This window comes from Bos indicus, chromosome 11, assembly GCF_029378745.1.
Source record: "Bos indicus isolate NIAB-ARS_2022 breed Sahiwal x Tharparkar chromosome 11, NIAB-ARS_B.indTharparkar_mat_pri_1.0, whole genome shotgun sequence".
Classification (NCBI taxonomy): domain Eukaryota; kingdom Metazoa; phylum Chordata; class Mammalia; order Artiodactyla; family Bovidae; genus Bos; species Bos indicus.
The window spans coordinates 14,247,807-14,267,264 of record NC_091770.1 but is presented as its reverse complement, the minus strand read 5'-3'; the positions used below and the strand labels follow the sequence as shown (position 1 = coordinate 14,267,264).

Sequence of the window (19,458 nt, the reverse complement as noted above, 5' to 3'; positions counted from 1 at the left end):
TAAAAAGAGTATCTCTAGGGTTTAGAGTAAAGAAAATGGGATGGTGGGCAGAAATCTTCTTTTAAGATAGCTTTGTCCTTTAAATCATGAAACTTCATAACTTAATTAAAAATCCACATAAAGTTCCTCAACGTTGAGAACAAATAAATAAATGTACCTATCTGTATATTAAACTGGTACCATAACCACACAGGAAAATGATTTATGCCAATTTATAGGAAATATAGAGAATAAAGAAATAAGTTAAATGCCACCATGAGGAAATAAGCTAGTCTTATCTAGAAAGGGGGACATTTGAGGGACCACTGTCCAGTCTTTGAGGAGTTTATTCAAGATGGCAGAGTAGAAGGACATGCACTCATCTTCTCCTATGAGAACTCTAAAATTAAAACTCCTGGCTGAACAACCATGGACAGGAGAATGTTGGATCCCACCAAAAAAAGATACCCCACATCCAAGGGCAAAGGAGAAGCCCCAGTAAGATGGTAGGAGGGGTGAAATCATGTTTAGAATCAAACCCCATGCCACCAGAGATGCTTGGAGGGCTCAAACAAAACCTTGTGTGCACCAGGACACCACACAGAGACCGAGCCAGACTTGCCTTTCAGGGTTTTGAAAGGCAGGTATGGGTCAGCAGTGGCCTGCTGCAGGGGCAGGTGCTCTGGGTGCCAGCAGACTTGGGTGTGGCATAAGCCCTCTTGGAGGAGGTCGCCATTAACCCCACCATAGAGCCTCCAGAACTTCCACAGGACTGGGGAAACAGACTCTTGTAGGGCACAAACAAAACCTTGTGTGCACCAGGACCCAGGAGAAAGGAGCAGTGACCCCACAAGAGACTGACCCAGACTTGCCCATGAGTGTCCAGGAATCTCCGGCAGAGATGTGGGTCAGCGGTGGCCTGCTGCAGCATCAGGGGCACTGAGTGTGGCAGTGCTTGCATGGGACCTTTTGAAGGAGATCACCATTATCTCCATTACCTCCACCATGGTTTGGTCTCAGGTCAAACAACAGGTAGGGAACAGAGTCCCACCCATCAACGGAAAATTGGATTAAACATTTACTGAGCATGGCCCTGCCCATCAGAATGAGACCCAGTTTCCCCCACAGTCAGTCTCTCCCATCAGGAAGCTTCCATAAGTCTCTTATCCTTATCGATTAGAGGGCAGTCAGAATGAAGACCAATATCACAGAAAACTAGTCAAACTGATCACATGGACAACAGCCCTGTCTAACTCAATGAAACTATGAGCCATGCCCTACAAGGTCACCCAAGATGGATGGGTCATGGTGGAGAGTTCTGACAAAATGTGGCCCACTGGAGAAGGGAATGGGAAACCACTTCAGTATTCTTGCCTTGAGAACTCCATGAACAGTATGAAAAAGGTAAAAAGATAGGACACTGAAAGATGAACTCCCCAAGTTGGTAGGTGCCCAATATGCTACTGGAGAAGAGTGGAGAAATAACTTCAAAAAGAATGAAGAGATGGAGCCAAAGTGAAAAAAAAAAAAAGCCCAGTTATGGATGTGACTGGTGTTGGGAAATAAAGTCCGATGCTGTAAAGAACAATATTGCATAGGAACCTGGAATGTTACGTCTATGAATCAAGGTATATTGGAAGTGGTCAAACAGGAGATGGCAAGAGTGAACGTCGACATTTTAGGAATCAGTGCACTAAAATGGACTGGAATGGGTGAATTTAACTCAGTTGACCATTATATCTACTATTGTGAAGAATCCCTTAGAAGAAATGGACTAGCCATCATAGTCGACAAAAGAGCCCAAAATGCAGTTCTTGGATACAATCTCAAAATGACAGAATGTCTCTGTTTCCAAGGCAAACCATTCAATATCACAGTAATCCAAGTCTATGCCCCAACAAGCAATGCTGAAGAAGTTGAAGTTGAATGGTTCTATGAAGACCTACAAGATCTTCTAGAACTAACACCCAAAAAGTATCCTTTTCATCATAGGGGACTGGAATGCAAAAGTAGGAAGTCAAAAAATACCTGGAGTAATAGGCAAATTTGGCCTTGGACTACAAAATGAAGCAGGGCAAAGGCTAACAGAGTTTTGCAACTGAACGCACTGGTCATAGCAAACATCCTCTTCCAACAGCACAAGAGAAAACTCTACATGTGAACATCACCAGATGGTCAATGCCAACATCAGATTGATTATATTCTTTGCAGCCAAAGATGGAGAAGCTCTATACAGTCAGCAAAACAAGACCTGGAGCTGACTGTGGCTCAGATCATGAACTCCTTACTGAAAAATTCAGACTTAAATTGAAGAAAGTAGGGAAAACCACTAGATCATTCAGACATAACCTTATTATACAGTGGATGTGACAGATAGATTCAAGGGATTAGGTCTGATAGACTGCCTGAAGAACTATGGATGGAGGTTTGTGACATTGTACAAGAGGCAGGGATCAAGACCATTCCCAAGAAAAAGAAATGCAAGAAGGCAAAATGGTTGTCTGAGGAGGCCTTACAAATAGCTGAGAAAAGAAAAGAAGCTAAAGGCAAAGGAGAAAAGGAAAGATATACCCATCTGAATGTAGAATTCCAAAGAATAGCAAGGAGAGATAAGAAAGCCTTCCTCAGTGATCACTGCAAAGAAATAGAGGAAAACAATAGAATGGGAAAGACCAGAGATCTGTTCAAGAAAATTAAATATACCAAGGGGATATTTCATGAAAAGATGGGCACAATAAAGGACAGAAATGGTATGGACCTAACAGAAGCAGAAGATATTAAAAAGAGGTAGCATGCAAATTGGGACCAAAAGAAAGCAGGAGTCACAATACTCGTATCAGATAAATTAGACTTTAAAACAAAGGCTGTGAATTTCCATGCAAATTGGGACCAAAAGAAAGCAGGAGTCACAATACTCGTATCAGATAAATTAGACTTTAAAACAAAGGCTGTGAAAAGAGACAAAGAAGGTCACTACATAATGATCAAAGGATCAATCCAAGAAGAAGATATAACAATTATAAATATATATCCACCCAACATGGGAGCACCACAGTATGTAAGACAAATCCTAACAAGTATGAAAGGAGAAATTAACAATAACACAATAATAGTGGGAGACTTTAATACCCCACTCACACTTATGGATAGATCAACTAAACAGAAAATTAACAAGGAAAAAAAAAAAAACATGTATCTATAAAGCTCACTAAAGCAAAGCACAGTAAAATGAGGTATGGCAATAAAAGGCGTTAAATTTATCAAAAAAAAAAATAAATAAAGTGCTGAAAAATTAAAGCTGTCAAAAAAATAAATAAAAAAAGAATAAAATAAAATCCTAGTATTCTTGGAGAGCAAAGTCCCATGCCCGAGGCGCATGGGAAATTAGTGCTAACTTATCATTGTTTAATCACTCAGTTTGTGTCCAACTCTTTGGGACCCTATGGACTGTAGCCCACCAGGCTCCTCTGTGCATGGAATTTCTCAGGCAAGAATACTGGAGTGGGTAGCCATTTCCTCCTCCAGGGGATCTTCCTGACTTAGGGATTGAACCTGCATCTCTTGTTTTGGCAGATGGATTCTTTACCACTGAGACGCCTGGGAAACCTGGTGTTAACTTAGGTGCATGGAATATACTCTCAAGAGAAAAAAAAAAAAAAAAAAAGCTCCTCCTATGATCCCACACCAGGGATGAGAGGAAGAGTATGAACCTGGACATCCTCTGAGAGAAGCCAGAAGCCCCAGCAGTCGGCTTCACTGTTCTGCCTGTTTCTTCCTGTCTGGAATGAAGTTCCCTGCAGGGACTTGACACCCCAAGGCATGACCTCACCCCCTCCACACACACACACACACACACACACAGGCTACACCGTGGACTCATCTAGTCCCATCAGCGATTCTCTAAGGCTCCACCATGACCTGTATTCCCTAACTCACATTCTATTGCCTTGTTAACTTTTGTAAACAAAAAATGTTTTGAAAGTTCTATAGAAGAGACCAAAGTATTATCATGTGCTTTAAACTGTGGAACAGACAAAATGTCTCCGAAGTCGAGATATCAAAAAAAATAAAAAATAAAATAAAATAAAATAAAAAGTCCCCTAAATCAAAGACCAATTTAGAGTGTCCGTGAGACAGAGACCTGTCTCCCATTCCCTTGCTTGGAACCCTGCAATAAACATTGTGCTTTCTTTACTGCAAAAAAAAAAAATAAATAAAAAAAAATAAAATAAAAAGAGGTGGCAAGAATACACAGAAGAACTATACAAAAAAGATCTTCATGACCCAGATAACCACGATGGTGTGATCACTCACCTAGAGCCAGATATTCTGGAAAGTGAAGTCAAAAGGGCCTTAGGAAGCATCACTATGAACAAAGCTAGTGGACGTGATGGAATTCCAGTTGAGCTATTTTAAATCCTAAAAGATGATGCTGTGAAAGTGCTTCACTGAATATGTCAGCAAATTTGGAAAACTCAGCAGTGGCCACAGGACTGGAAAAGGTCAGTTTTCATTCCAATCCCAAAGAAAGGCAATGCCAAAGAGTGTTCAAACTACCACACAATTGCACTCATGTCACACGCTAGCAAAGTAATGCTCAAAATTCTCCAAGCCAGGCTTCAACAGTAGGTGAACCGTGAACTTCCAGGTGTTCAAGCTGGATTTAGAAATGTCAGAGGAACCAGAGATCAAATTGCCAACATCCATTGGATCATTGAAAAAGCAAGAGAGTTCCAGAAGAACATCTGCTTTATTGATTATGCCAAAGCCTTTGACTGTGTGGATTACAACAAACTGTGGAAAATTCTTCAAAAGATGGGAACACCAGACCACCTTACCTGCCTCCTGAGAAATCTGTATGCAGGTCAAGAAGCAACAGTTAGAACTGGACATGGAACAGCAGACTGGTTCCAAATCAGCAAAGAAGTATGTATATTGTCACCCTGCTTATTTAACTTATGCAGAGTACATCATGTGAAATGTCAGGCTGGACAAGGCACAAGCTGGAATCAAGATTGCCAGGAGAAATATCAATAACCTCAGATAGACGACACCACCCTTATGTCAGAAAGAGAAGAAGAACTAAATAGCCTCTTGATGAAAGTGAAAGAGGAGAGTGAAAAAGTTGGCTTAAAACTCAGCATTCAGAAAACTAAGATCATGGCATATGGTCCCATCACTTCATGGCATATAGATGGGGAAACAATGGAAAATAGTGAGAGATTTTACTTTCTTGGGCTCCAAAATCACTGCAGATGGTGACTGTAGCCATAAAATTAAAAGATGCTTTTTCCTTGGAAGAAAAGGTATGACCAACCTAGACAGCATATTAAAAAGCAGAGACATTACTTTGCTGACAAATGTTCATCTAGTCAAATCTAGGGTTTTTTCCTAGTCATGTATGGATGTGAGAGTTGGATTATAAAGTTAAGCACTAAAGAATTGATGGTTTTGAACTGTGGTGTTGGAGAAGACTCTTGAGTGTCCCTTGGACTATAAGGAGATCCAACCAGTCCTTCCTAAAGGAAATCAGTCCTGAATATTCATTGGAAGGACTGATGGTGAAGCTGAAACTCCAATACTTTGGCCACCTGATGCGAAGAGCTGACTCCTTGGAGAATACCCTGATGCTGGGAAAGATTGAAGGCAGGAGGAGAAGGGGATGACAGAGGATGAGATGGTTGGATGGCATCACCGATTCAATGGACCTGAGTTTGGGCAAGCTCTGGGACCTTGTGATGGACAGGCGAGCCTGGCATGCTGCAGTCTATGGGGTCGTAAAGAATCGGCAGGACTAAGTGACTGAAATGATATGAACTGTTCAATCTTTTCAAGAAGTCAGTGTCCTGAAAAAAAATAAAAGGTAGGGATCTGGGCTAGATATAAATGTCCTTAAAGGATGTAATGACCAGATGTTAGATGTGTGCCTGTTTGGGACTTTGGTTTACACAAACCAGCTAGAAGCAGAGTTCTGGGAATATTGAGGAAACTGAATATGCCAAGGTATTACATAACATGAAGATCTCAAGGATATGCACTAAGAGTGTTTATTGGCGGTAGGAACAAAGTGTCTTGTTTTTCTTATTTTTGCTTGTAAGCATTTCATCTTCCACAGACATATGTACTTCTTTTGTAATAAACTGACATCAGATCCTATTCTCCCCTGCTTAAAACCTGCCAGTGGCTTCCTGTTGCTCTTAAAAATCCGAACTTCTCACCATGGCCCATAGAGCCCAATGAAATTTTGAAATTATCAGCCTATTCTCATCTCCTTATCCCCCACCTCCTGCCATCTATCTTAAAGCATTAACTGCAGCACCTTCCTTCTGTTTCTTAGACATACTAAACCTATACTAGCCTTAGGACCTTTGCATCTGTTAGTTCCTCTACCAGAAAGCTCTCCCCGCAAATACCGATCTTTGTATTCTCATTATTCAAATCATAGGGCAGATGCCAAATCTTCAGAAAAGCTTTCCCTACTGAACTCATCTAAAGTAGAGACACCTCCTCTTCACCCCAATTCACTCTCTGTTTCATCATCCTACTTTGATTTTCTGCTTTGTAGTGATATGTGATTTAAATTTTTTCATTATTTTAATTCATTTCTGTGTTTCTCCACTGAAATGTAATCTCTATGAGAACAGACACCTTGACTGCTTTTCTCACTACTACGTCCCTGGTGTTTAAGACAGTGCTTGGTACATAGTAAGACCTCAGCAAATGTTATTTGAATAAATGAATGAAAGAGTAAACACGTGAATGAATCTCATATTATCCTTGTAAGATAGGTGCTGTTAGATTCTACATTTTACAGATAAGAAAACTGAGGCTCAGAGAAGTTAAGTGACTTGTCCAGGGACACACAGACATCACATCGAAGGTGCCTGCATTCTCATTGCTGTGTGTGCTATTCCGCCCCTCTCCCATTCCCTGGTGCTCCCTCCACTGGTGTCCCTTCCCTCCAGGATAATAATCTTTTGACTAGACAAGATTAAAAATGATTGCTTCATATCATAGCAAATGAGGTGAGAGTAGACGTGACTGCTTTTAATTCAACTGTTCTTGCTTTTTGCCTGTTGTAATTTGATCAGCACACATGCACTTGGCTGAGAGCCGGGCTTGGGCATCTATGGCATAAGACCTAGCATACAGAGTCCTGGCTCTCCTCATCTCAGACTTTTCTGTGCCTGTGAATGTGGAAGAGGAGTGTGCAGTGTGAAAATTGGTTTGCTAGGTGCCAAGCTCTCTAACTACTTCCACAAGAGTAGATATATCAGTCATTCCTGCTCTGAGCAATAAGTCACAGAAAACTCTTCAGTTCAGTTCAGTTCAGTCGCTCAATCATGTCAGACTCTTTCTGACATCATGAACTGCAGCATGCTAGGGTTCCCTGTCCATCACCAACTCCTGGAGTTTACCCAGACTCATGTCCATTGAGTCGGTGATGCCATCCAACCATCTCATCCTCTGTCGTCCTCTTCTCCTCCTGCCCTCAATCTTTCCCAGCATCAAGGTCTTTTCAAATGAGTCAGTTCTTCACATCAGGTGGCCAAAGGATTGGAGTTTCAGCTTCAACATCAGTCCTTCCAATGAACACCCAGGACTGATCTCCTTTAGGATGGACTGGTTGGATCTCCATGCAGTCCAAGGGACTCTCAAGAGTCTTCTCCAACACCACAGTTCAAAAGCATCAATTCTTTGGTGTTCAGCTTTCTTTATAGTCTAACTCTCACATCCATACATGACTACTGGAAAAACCATAGTCTTGACTAGATGACCTTTGTCAGCAAAGTAATGTCTCTGCTTTTTAATATGCTGTCTAGGTTGTCCATAACTTTCCTTCCAAGGATTAAGCATCTTTTAACTTCATGGCTGCAATCACCATCTGCAGTGATTTTGGAGCCCCCCAAAATAAAGTCAGCCACTGTTTCCTCTGTTTTCCCATCTATTTTCCATGAAATGATGGGACCGGATGCCATGATCTTAGTTTTCTGAATGTTGAGCTTTAAACCAACTCTTAGTAATTTAAATAATTAAGAATTTATATTTCTCACATAACAAGATTGTCCAAAGGTAGGTGGTTTCTGCATTCCTTCAGCTGCTTCCTGGTGTCACTAAGATCTCAGGCACTTTCTGCTCCACTGTTCTGAACATATTTATCTTATGTCCTCATGACAGTCACCACATGGTTGCAAGACATTTCCTGTAGCTCCAGGCATCACACCTGCAACGAAGGAAGAGGGAGGCACTAGAGGCACTGGTCCCACCTGCCCCCTTTATCAGAAAACCAAAAGAGTTCCAAGGAAACCTCCAGAAAGCTTTCCTTTACACCTTCTCAGCAGAACTAGGTCACAAGACCTCTTCTCAGCCTTCTAGCCTCTAGAGTGGGGGTGGTCAAGGAGGAGGGATTTTAATTGGTGGTTAAGTTTGCTGACCATGGTTTGATTGTTTTTGAATGAGCTGAAGGCTTGCTATTTATTCATTCATTTACTTGCTTATGTACTTATTTATTTAAATGTCAGATGATGGTGAGGGCTCCCTCTCCTCTCTCACTCATCTCTATCACCTGACACTGTGCATTTTCAGTCTTTTGGCCTGTGAAACAGCATAGCTCTTTCATTCAAATTTGGGACCAGGGTACGTTGCTCCCTCCCTCCTTTCTTGCTTTAGTAGCATTCTTAGAATTTGAGGTCAAATGCCCTTCCCTTCATTTTTTAGAAAACAACCAAACTAAACAAACAAACAAAAAAACAAACCACAAAACACTTTGATTGTGAGAAAACACCAAAAACAGCACACATTGTTAACTTCTCCCTCTCTTCTTTGCCAAGGTATCTTCTTATTCATTTTGGGAATGGGAATCAACATTCACAGTGACTATATATTGCGCCAGCTCAGGAAGCCTGGAGAAATCATCTATAGGATTCCACAAGGTAACGTCTCCCCTGCCCTCCAGATTCTCACTCTGCCTTGAGAGCCTGTCCCAGGAGTTTCACTATGAGTAACAAAAGAGAGGGCACAGATGATGCAGTCTATCCCAGCAGGTCCCTGGCTTCTCCTCCATGTCCCATCCTGCCCCACGATACATTTGTGTTCCTGGTCTGAACCTGAAAGAGCGAGAGAAGAGCCCCCAGGCAGGTTCGCAATCGCGATACCCTCAGTGTGGGGAGTGAGGGGTTGGGGTCAGGAGGAAGTAGGCTGTCACTTGTTGCAGTTTATCATGTGCTGTATGAGGCTCTCCAGAGAAGCAGAACCGATTGAATTAGGCTTCCCAGGTGGCTCACTGATAAAGAACCCACCTGCCAGTGCAGGAGACACAGGAGGACAGGGGTTTGATCCCTGGGCCTGGAAGGAGGAAATGGCAACCTCCTTGACGAGGCAATGGCAACCTACTCCAGTATTCTTGCCTGGAAAAATCTCACGGACAGAGGACCATGGTGGGCTATAGTCATGGGGTTGCAAAAGAGTCGGACACGACTGAAAATACACACACACACACAACTGATCAATAAAGAGATTTATTATGAGGAATTGGCTCACAGGACTGTGGAGGTTAAGAAATCCCAGAATCTGCCATCTACAAGGTGGAGTCCCCAGAGAATAGGTGGTGTAATTTCTAGTTCTCAAGGCCTGAGAACTAGGAGAGCTTCTGTGTAAGTTCCAGTCTGAGTGCAGGAAACCAATGTTCAGCTCAAAACCAGAGAACGAATTCTCCCTCGGCCAATTTTTGTTTTGTTCAAGCCTCCAGAGGATTGACTCTTCTCAATCTGGGGGCTGGGCATGGGGTGGGGAGACGATCTGCTTTACTCAGTCTGTTGACTCAACTGTTAATTTGATCCAGACACTGTCACGGACATACCCAGAAATAATGATCAATCAAGAATCTGGGCACCACATGGCCCAGTCAAGATGACACACAAGAAATTAACAATCATTTGTATGTAGAGTGCTGATCCTTCCTAGGTTAGCGAATAAAGCCATATCATGCATAACCAACACATGTGTCCTCTTCAAGAAGTCTCACTAGACTTAACTAGTGAGTAGTCAGGGGGTAGCATTTGTTTATTTCCTGCCACTTGTGTGTTCTTAAAGATGTAGAGAACCATATTTACTTCATCAAAACTTAGGATGGGAAGCCTTACCAGTACAAGTGCATTTTCAGAGATAAAGGTGCAGAATATTTGAAGTTCTAACTATTCCCAAGTAACCAGGGTGTGAGGTTGACATATAAGCAGGATGTTCTGAGGGCCACAGGAGGCCGACACTGTTTTCCCTGCTCCCCAAGAGGATTGCACCAAACTCCCCCAACTCTGAAGGCGGTCTCCAGCCCCGCATTTGACCTAGGTGCCCTTATGTGTTTTGGAACAAAGCAGAGGGGTTCTCACATGGCAATAATGGAGCGCAGGGGACTGACTTGTTGATTCTTCTGCACGCAGGTGGCTTGTTCACGTATGTTTCTGGAGCCAATTTCCTCGGTGAGATCATTGAATGGATCGGCTATGCCCTGGCCTCTTGGTCCCTCCCAGCACTTGCATTTGCATTTTTCTCACTTTGTTTCCTTGGGCTGCGAGCTTTTCATCATCATAGGTAAACTTTTCAATTAAGGTGGCAGCATCCACATGGCTTTCTTCTCCAAACAGGCTTTTCTTAAAACACGGACTCAGATTTAGAAACCTAAAAGATTTATTTTTAACAAGGTAAGGTTGACACAGTAACCCAGATGGGCCAATTCTGACGTCTCAGATTTTCACTGAAGTTGGAATTTAGCTGGGTGGCAGCATCAGCGACACTTTTTACCTTCCTAGGAGCAAACACAATTCCACATAGACAGGGGCACTGAGGGGACTCGCGAAGCCACGTGCCTGTTGAAGAAGGCTTTCCAGAGAGGAGCACTTGGTTTCCATGTGAGGTAGTTGACTGGGCCCTGTGCCCGCCTATCAGGCTTATCTGGCAATGGCTGCTGTTTGGCTGTGGGCTACAGGTAAGAGTCAGGAGGTACAAGGGGTGCTTCAGTTCACCTCGGCCACACTCTCTAAGTGTGTTCCATGGCTGGGACCCCAGGTCGCACTTTCCAGAGCTTCCCAGGCAGTTCTGAGGCACAGTTTGGATGGAGAGTCAGTGGGGAAAAGCACTAGCTCTGAACCTAGTGTGGCTGCTATTTTTTTTTTTTTTCCAGCTGGACGCTTTTTATTTTATTTTATTTTTTTAAATTTTATTTTATTTTTAAACTTTACATAATTGTATTAGTTTTCTAGGTTTGGTGCTAACAGTTCAGGTAATCACAGAGCCCTGGAAACTCCAGAATTCTTTTCTTGGAGTCTACATAATACCAGGGTTTATTCCTCCTTCCCGTGCCCCCACCTTCTATAGATCATAACCCAGGTCATTGCTGGCTTCCTGGGAAGATCATCAGTTCAGTTCAGTTCAGTTGCTCAGTCGTGTCCCACTCTGAGACCCAATGAACTGCCACACACCAGCTTCCCTGTCTATCACCAGCTCCCGGAGCTTGCTCAAACTCACGTCCATCGAGTCAGTGATGCCATCTAACCATCTCATCCTCTGTTCTCCCCTTCTCCTCCTGCCTTCAATCTTTCCCAGCATCAGGTCTTTTCCAATGAGTCAGTTCTTCCTATCAGGCCAAAGTATTGGAGTTCATCTTCAGCATCAGTCCTTCCAATGAATATTCAGAATTTTAGGATTGACTGGTTGGATCTCCTTGTAGTCCAAGGGACTCTCAAGAGTCTTCTCCAACACCACAGTTCAAAACCATCAATTCTTTGGTGCTCAGTTTTCTTTATAGTCCAACTTTCACATCCATACATGACTACTGGAAAAACCATAGCTTTGACTAGAAGAACCTTTGTTGGCAAAATAATGTCTCTGTTTTTTAATATGCTGTCTAGGTTGGTCATACCTTTTCTTCCAAGGAGCAAGCGTCTTTTAATTTTATGGCTACAGTCATCATCTGCAGTGATTTTGGAGCCCCCAAAAATAAAGTCTGTCACTGTTTTCCATTGTTTCCCCATCTATTTGCCAGGAAGTGATGGGACCATAAGCCATGATCTTAGTTTTCTGAATGCTGAGTTTTAAGCCAACTTTTTAATTCTCCTCTTTCACTTTCATCAAGAGCCTCTTTAGTTCTCTTTCTATCTAAGTGTGGTGTCATCTGAGTATCTGAGGTTATTGATATTTCTCCTGGCAATCTTGATTCCAGCTTGTGCCTTGTCCAGCCTGACATTTCACATGGTGTAGTCTGCATATAAGTTAAATAAGCAGGGTGACAATATATGTACTTCTTTCCTGATTTGGAACCAGTCTGTTGTTCCATGTCCAGTTCTAACTGTTGCCTCTTGACCTGCATACAGATTTCTCAGGAGGCAGGTAAGGTGGTCTGGTGTTCCCATCTCTTGGAGAATTTTCCACAGTTTGTTGTGATCCACACAGTCAAAGGCTTTGGCATAGTCAATAAAGCAGAAGTAGATGTTTTTCTGGAACTCTCTTGCTTTTTTGATGATCCAACGGATGTTGGCAATTTGATTTCTGGTTCCTCTGCCATTTCGGAATCCAGCTTGAACATCTGGAAGCTCACAGTTAATGTACTGTTGAAGCCTATCTTGAAGAATTTGGGGCATTATTTTGCTACTGTGTGACATGAGTGCAATTGTGTGGTAGTTTGAGCATTCTTTGACATTGCCTTTCTTTGGGATTGGAATGAAAACTGACCTTTTCCAGTCCTGTGGCCATTGCTGAGTTTTCCAAATTTGCTGGCATGTTGAGTACAACACTTTCACAGTATCATCTTTCAGGATTTGAAAGAGCTCAATTGGAATTCCATCACCTCCACTAGCTTTGTTCGTAGTGATGCTTCCTAAGGCCCACTTGACTTCACATTCCAGGATGTTTGGCTCTAGGTGAGTGATCACACCATCGTGGTTATCTGGGTCATGAAGATCTTTTTTGTATAGTTCTTCTGTGTATTCTTGCCACCTCTTCTTAATATCTTCTGCTTCTGTTAGGTCCATACAATTTCCGTCCTTTATTGTGCCCATCTTTGCAAGAAATGTCCCCTTGGTATCTCTAATTTTCTTGAAGAGATCTTTGGTCATTCCCCTGTTTTCCTCTGATCACTGAGGAAGGCTTTTTTTAATCTCTCCTTGCTATTCTTTGGAACTCTGCATTCAGATGGGTATATCTTTCCTTTTCTCCTTTGCCTTTAGTTTCTTTTCTTTTCTCAGCTATTTGTAAGCCCTCCTCAGAGAACCATTTTGCCTTTTTGCATTTCTTTTTCTTGGGGATGGTCTTGATCCCTGCCTTTTGTACAATGTCACAAACCTCCACCCATAGTTCTTCAGGCACTCTATCAGATCTAATCCCTTGAATCTATTTGTCACGTCTACTGTATAATCATAAGGAATTTGACTGAGGTCATTCCTGAATGGTCTAGTGGTTTTCCCTACTTTCTTCAATTTAAGTCTGAATTTTTCAGTAAGGAGTTCATGATCTGAGCCACAGTGAGCTCCGGGTCTTGTTTTTGCTGACTGTATAGAGCTTCTCCATCTTTGGCTGAAAAGAATATAATCAATCTGATTTCGGTGTTGACCATCTGGTGATGGTCACATGTAGAGTTTTCTCTTGTGCTGTTGGAACAGAGGGTTTGCTATGACCAGTGCGTTCAGTTGCAAAACTCTGTTAGCCTTTGCCCTGCTTCATTCCGTAATCCAAGGCCAAATTTGCCTATTACTCCAGGTATTTCTTGACTTCCTACTTTTGCATTCCAGTCCCCTATAATGAAAAGGACATCTTTTTGGGGGTGTTAGTTCTAGAAGGTCTTTTAGGTCTTCATAGAACCGTTCAACTTCAACTTCTTCAGCATTGCTTGTTGGAGCATAGACTTGGATTACTGTGATATTGAATGGTTTGCCTTGGAAATTAACAGAGATCATTCTGTCATTTTTGAGACTGTACCCAAGAACTGCATTTTGGGCTCTTTTGTTGTCTATGATGGCTACTCCATTTCTTCTAAGGGATACTTGCTCACAGTAGTAGATATAATGGTCATCTGAATTAAATTCACCCATTCCAGTCCATTTTAGTTCACTGATTCCTAAACTGTCAATGTTCACTCTTGCCATCTCCTGTTTGACCACTTCCAATTTACCTTGATTCATGGACCTAACATTCCAGGTTCCTATGCAATGTTGTTCTTTACAGCATCGGACTTTACTTCCATCACCAGTCACATCCACAACTGGGTGGTGTTTTTGCTTTAGCTCTGTCTCTTCATTCTTTCTGTGTTTTTTTCTCCTGGGAAGATAGGGTCATCCATTCAGTGTGATACCTGTGTGGGACACTTTCAGGACTGTGTCATCTGCTGGAGGACTACACTCTGCTGGGGAATTCTGGGAACTGCAGGAGACAGTGGACAGAGGAGCCTGGCAGGCTATAGTTCATAGGGTCACAAAGAATTGGACATGACTGAAGAGACTTAGCATTCACCTACTGGTCTAGCCTAAAGCTTTACCAGCTTCCACCTCCCTCCGAATCCATGCACCTGCAATAGAGTGGGGAAAAAAAGTTAAGTATCACTGAAAGTGAAAGGAATACACACTAAATTGCTATCAGGCTTTAAGACAAGTTTCAGATCCCTTTTATGAAATGGGGCTAGAGGAAAGAGAAAGCCTGTTGTTCCTGGACACATAGTGGGGTGGGGAGTGGGGAGGATGCCCAAAGGGAGAACAGGCTTGGAATCAGGATCCTGAAGGAAACACTTAGGCTCCTGTATAGGCATTTTAGTCCAGCTAATGATCAATTTCATAGTCTTGAAGGCTTAACTAAGAATGGGTTCTTTTCCTTGGAATGGGATTTATGCAGAGACCGTCTAGAAATGAATGAAACAGCAACTCTCCTCATGACTTATTTCTACCCCCTCCTGGGCTTGGTAGAGAAGGGCACCGGTGGGGTCCCCAGCCTGGAAGGGGGTCAGTGAAATAATTCTGCCCCATTCAGGTAGGTCTGTTGCCCATCCTGTAAGGACAGGGCAGCAGTCAGTAGAAGACTGATGAGTATGGACTGTGCTGGGCCTGGTCAGGGGAGGCCACAGTTCTGCCAGAGGGTTCTAGCTAGTACAACAACAAAATCCAAACTGAAGCCCTGTCCTGCTGTGTTGACTGCTTCAGAGGGAAGGCTGGAGGGCGTCATTTTTATAAGGCTAATTGGGGTTTGTGAAAGGCAGCTCAGCAGACCCCACATCACTGCATGGAAAACCAGCCACCTCCTGTGACATATCAACACTGTCTGCCATTTCAAACTATGATACTTGAACAGAGTGTATCAGTTTAATTATAGCTTAAGAGCTACCAGCTTCAACTAGTTAAGAGAGCAGCCTGGTCACTTAAAGAGAAAGCCGTTTTTACAAGATGTATTAGTCTCCCTTGACTGCCCAAAGAGGAACTAACTGAGTGGCTTAAAGAACAGAATGTATTCTCTCGCAGTTCTGGAGGCAGAAGTCGGAAATCAAGGTGTGGGAGGACTACACTCTCTCTGAAGGCTCAAGGGAAGAATCCTTCCTTGTCTCTTCCTAGCTTCTGGCAGTGGCCGGCATTCCTTGGTGTTCGTGGCTTGTAGCTGCATCCCCATCATCCCTGCCTCTGTCTTCACAAGGCTTCCCCCCACCCCACACCATGTGTCTGTCTCTGTGTGTCTTCTCCCCTTCTCGTGAGAACACCAGTCATATTGGATTAAGGGCCCACCCTGCTCCAGTACGACCTTATCTTAACAAATTGTATCTGCAATGACCCTATTTTCAAAATAAGGTCACCTTCTCAGGTACTGGAAGTTAGAACTTCAGCCTATGTTTTAGGGGACACACAATTCAATAGACAATACAAAGTAACATTTCTTTTTTCTTTTGGCATTCCCCCAGGCCTTGTGAAGGGATATTTTACCTGGAAACCTGACCAGTTCTCTACAGTTAACCTTGACCATGCTCTTTGTGACCTCTGGTTCCTGTATGCCTCAGTTGAATCCATCGAGTACTTCTTTCTGGCTATTATATATTCTTTACTGGGTAAAATATACATAACAAAATTTCCCATTTTAACCATATTAAATATATAACTCGGTGGCATCAGGTACGCTCATCATGTGGTACAGCCACTACTGCTGGTCTCTGGCTATTGTTTTTTATTTCCCAACATGAGAAGCTTCAACATTTGCAAGAGATAGGATGCTGGAGGGAGGAAGAAAATAGACAGATGGCCACCTGGAAGAGTCAGGCCCCGAATAATTGCAGGCTGATTTGTAACAGGGACTTCAAACAGATCAAACCTCAACCAGTGACGGCTGCTTGATTGTATTTATAATCATTCCTCTCTTGTCTTTTAGATTCTACCTCAAGATGTTTGATGACTACCCCAAGTCTCGAAGAGCCCTCATTCCATTCATCTTTTAAAGAAACCAAAGAACAAGGGAACAAAGCTCCCACGATCCTGTTGAAAATCATCAAGCTGCTGAACCTGTAACTTTTAAAGTCCTACTGTGTATGTGTAATAGTAGCATGGTGTCCTGGCAGCTGGCCTGAGGAGTCTGCATGGGCCCCCTAGTGTCTCCTCCCAACCCCCTGGGGGTCTCTGTGCTGCTCTCCTGTTGAAGAATAAGGCCCCACCTTTCAATGCAGAGATATCTGCTTCTTAGCTCTTCCTCCTAGAAAGTACAAACTTTCCTATGTGTTTTTTTCTTTGACTGACCCAAGTACATGTGGCTTTATACCTACTCTATATCAGTGTTAAGACTTTCTGCAGTCGAGAAAGCTTAGAGTTGAGGGCATTGCTTATAGAATTTATTAAAGGTACACATTTGACTCCTATACAAGTTAGCAGCAATTTAAATTCTGAAGCTGCACAGACCCAGAGCAATTCTCCTCCCAAATGAAAACCTACTCACCTCTCCCATTTCCTTAGTTAACTATGAAAGATGTGAAATGATTAAGTAGACTTTGAGCAGAGGAGCCCTCTCTTCATTCTGCTGAAAATGCAATAATACATTGACCCCATTTCAAATTTGTGTGTTGTCTTAGTGCCTCTGTCTTCCTGAAGATTTCACAGTTCCCATTAGAAATATCATACATAGGCTAACAGATAACTGGTGTGGATTTTATCAAAGGTCAGGTTTTAATGACCGCAAAGAAGAAGAGATGACTCTGGTTGACCACAGAGGGAGAGAGAAAGTATTTTACATATAGACTGCAAGCTCTCATGTTTTTGGAAACTGGTGTGTGTATGTGCTTAGTTGCTCAGTCGTGTCTCTTTGTGACCCCATGAACTACAGCCCTCCAGACTCTGTCCATGGAGATTCTTCAGGCAAGAATACTGGAGTGGGTTGCCATACCCTTCTCCAGAGGATCTTCTCAACCCAGGAACTGAACCCAGGTCTCCTGCATTGCAGGCAGATTCTTTATCTGAGCCACCAGAGAAGCCCTGGAAACTGGTGGAAATAGCCAAATAATGAGTGTCAGACAATGGAAAGTACCGAATTAGAGTGCACGCTGTTTCCCCTGACCAGACGTGTACAGTGATGGTGAAGCATCTCAGAAGCACCCAGCATCTCTTCCCTTCTGGAGTTTCTGCACCACAGTCCCCAGGATCTATTCAAGAAGGAATCCCCAAGAGGTGCCTTGAACTTCAGTCCTTAGAAGTCCTGGGAGACGAGGCTGGAATTCACAACCAGAGGGACACCTCTAGGCAGACAACCTGCTTTGTTTGGCCCCAACAGTGTTTTACACATAGTTTGGTTTTCTTTTTCTTTTTACATTAAATGTCTTGAAAATTTAAAAATTAGGAGGTTTCTTCATTTTCCAGTTTCTTTTAGAACATTGGAGAATCTGGGCCTATGGAGCCTGCCAAGGACTGGGACTGGTCAGCTGGTAGACATAAGAATTTGCAACCTCAGTGGAAGGGGTCACCTTCAAGTGGATGCTGAAACTTTGGGCTCTCTAAGGAAGGGACTGAACCCTCCTAATCAGAATGCATGATGATATTTGTCTCTGTAGGTCTAGGTTTGTGTCCAGAATTGGTAATCTTTAGCAAATCTCTTTGAGAAGTCAGCACCAGTTTCATCAGATGTAGTGTTAAGTGCAGAAATTCACTAGACAAAATACACTCAAAAGATCTGAAGATGTATATGACTGAAAAATACATGTTATAATCATGTATATACATGTTTTGCTGTTTAAATGACTCTTGAATTATGGATAAGTAATTTTTAAAATTAAAAGACCCCCAAACTTATAAATATTTGCATTAAGTGTTGAGCTGTGTTTGTTCCCTTTTATTCTGTGGGGTTTTTTTTCCCCCTGAGTGTTGCTTCCTTTTTTTCTTCTCTATTTTGCCAATTTGAAATTCAGGGTCCTGAGCTGAAAATAAAAGAGAAATATGACTTATAGAGCTTGTCAACCACAGCTTAGAACTCCAAGCAGGTGCAATAAAGGTGCAGGAGAATGTACTAAGGCTGGATGCCCCTCCAAGTGTTCAGGAATACACAGAGGAGTAGGGAAACCACACTCGGTGAAATCAACCTTAAGGTGTAGGTTGGCCTCTGTGAAATGACTTCTGGTTCTCTCTGTGACACTTAAAACTGCTTTTATGAGATCCTTTATCATATTACTATATATAATACCCAGACCAGCCCTTGATTTGTAATAAATGCTCAATAAATGATAACTATTATTTGCTCAGTGTGTGCAATCTCAGGACAAAACTGCAGTTTCATGTTCTTGCCACTAGAGGGTGTTCTTTAGAATTTTATTTAGGACAACTCTGATTTATTATACTTAGGTCTAACTCACATGTTTGAAATTTAAGGAACTCTTATAATTACAATTTATCATGATTTCTTAATTTAAATATAGGGTAGAATAAACTTCATATAATTTTGTTTTTAGATTTTCTTTTGATGTGGACCATTTTTAAAGTCTTTATTGAATTTATTACAATATTAATGGCACCCCACTCCAGTACTCTTGCCTGGAGAGTCCCATGGACAGAGGAGCCTGGTGGGCTGCAGTCCATGGGGTCGCTAAGAGTCGGACACGACTGAGCGACTGCACTTTCACTTTTCACTTTCATGCATTGGAGAAGGAAATGGCAACCCACTCCAGTGTTCTTGCCTGGAGAATCCCAGGGACGGGGGAGCTTGGTGGGCTGCCCTCTCTGGGGTCGCACAGAGTCGGACACGACTGAAGCGACTTAGCAGCAGCAGCAGCAGTTTATGCTTTGGTTTTGTTGTTGCAGTTGTCACTGTTTCTCATGCTTTGATTTTTGTGGCTGCAAGGCATGTTGGCTCTTAGCTCCCTGACCAGGACTTGAACTAGCACCCCCCGCATTGGGAGGTGAAGTCTTAATCACTGGACCCCCAGGGAAGTCCCAACTTCATGTAATTTTAAATATTCTCTTGATAACCGAGGTATTCTCAGTGCTCTAGGGC

General features: G+C 42.6%; 1 protein-coding gene across 2 annotated transcripts in view; it reads left to right on the top strand.

Annotated features, from left to right (window-relative positions):
• SRD5A2 (steroid 5 alpha-reductase 2) overlaps positions 1–18,673 on the top strand; it is a 50,198-nt gene extending 31,525 nt beyond the window's left edge. The window contains exons 3-6 of one of the 2 annotated variants that reach the window (XR_011569214.1): positions 8,811–8,912; positions 10,416–10,566; positions 16,363–16,517; positions 17,305–18,673. Coding sequence is in view for 1 of the 2 variants with exons in the window: in XM_019969630.2 (XP_019825189.2) it covers positions 8,811–8,912; positions 10,416–10,566; positions 16,363–16,429 (320 nt within the window). In the remaining variant the exon portion in view is untranslated. Of the gene's footprint in view, positions 1–8,810; positions 8,913–10,415; positions 10,567–16,362 lie in introns of both variants that reach the window. The other variant, XM_019969630.2, reaches the window with a different exon arrangement.
• The last annotated feature ends 785 nt before the right edge of the window (positions 18,674–19,458 follow it).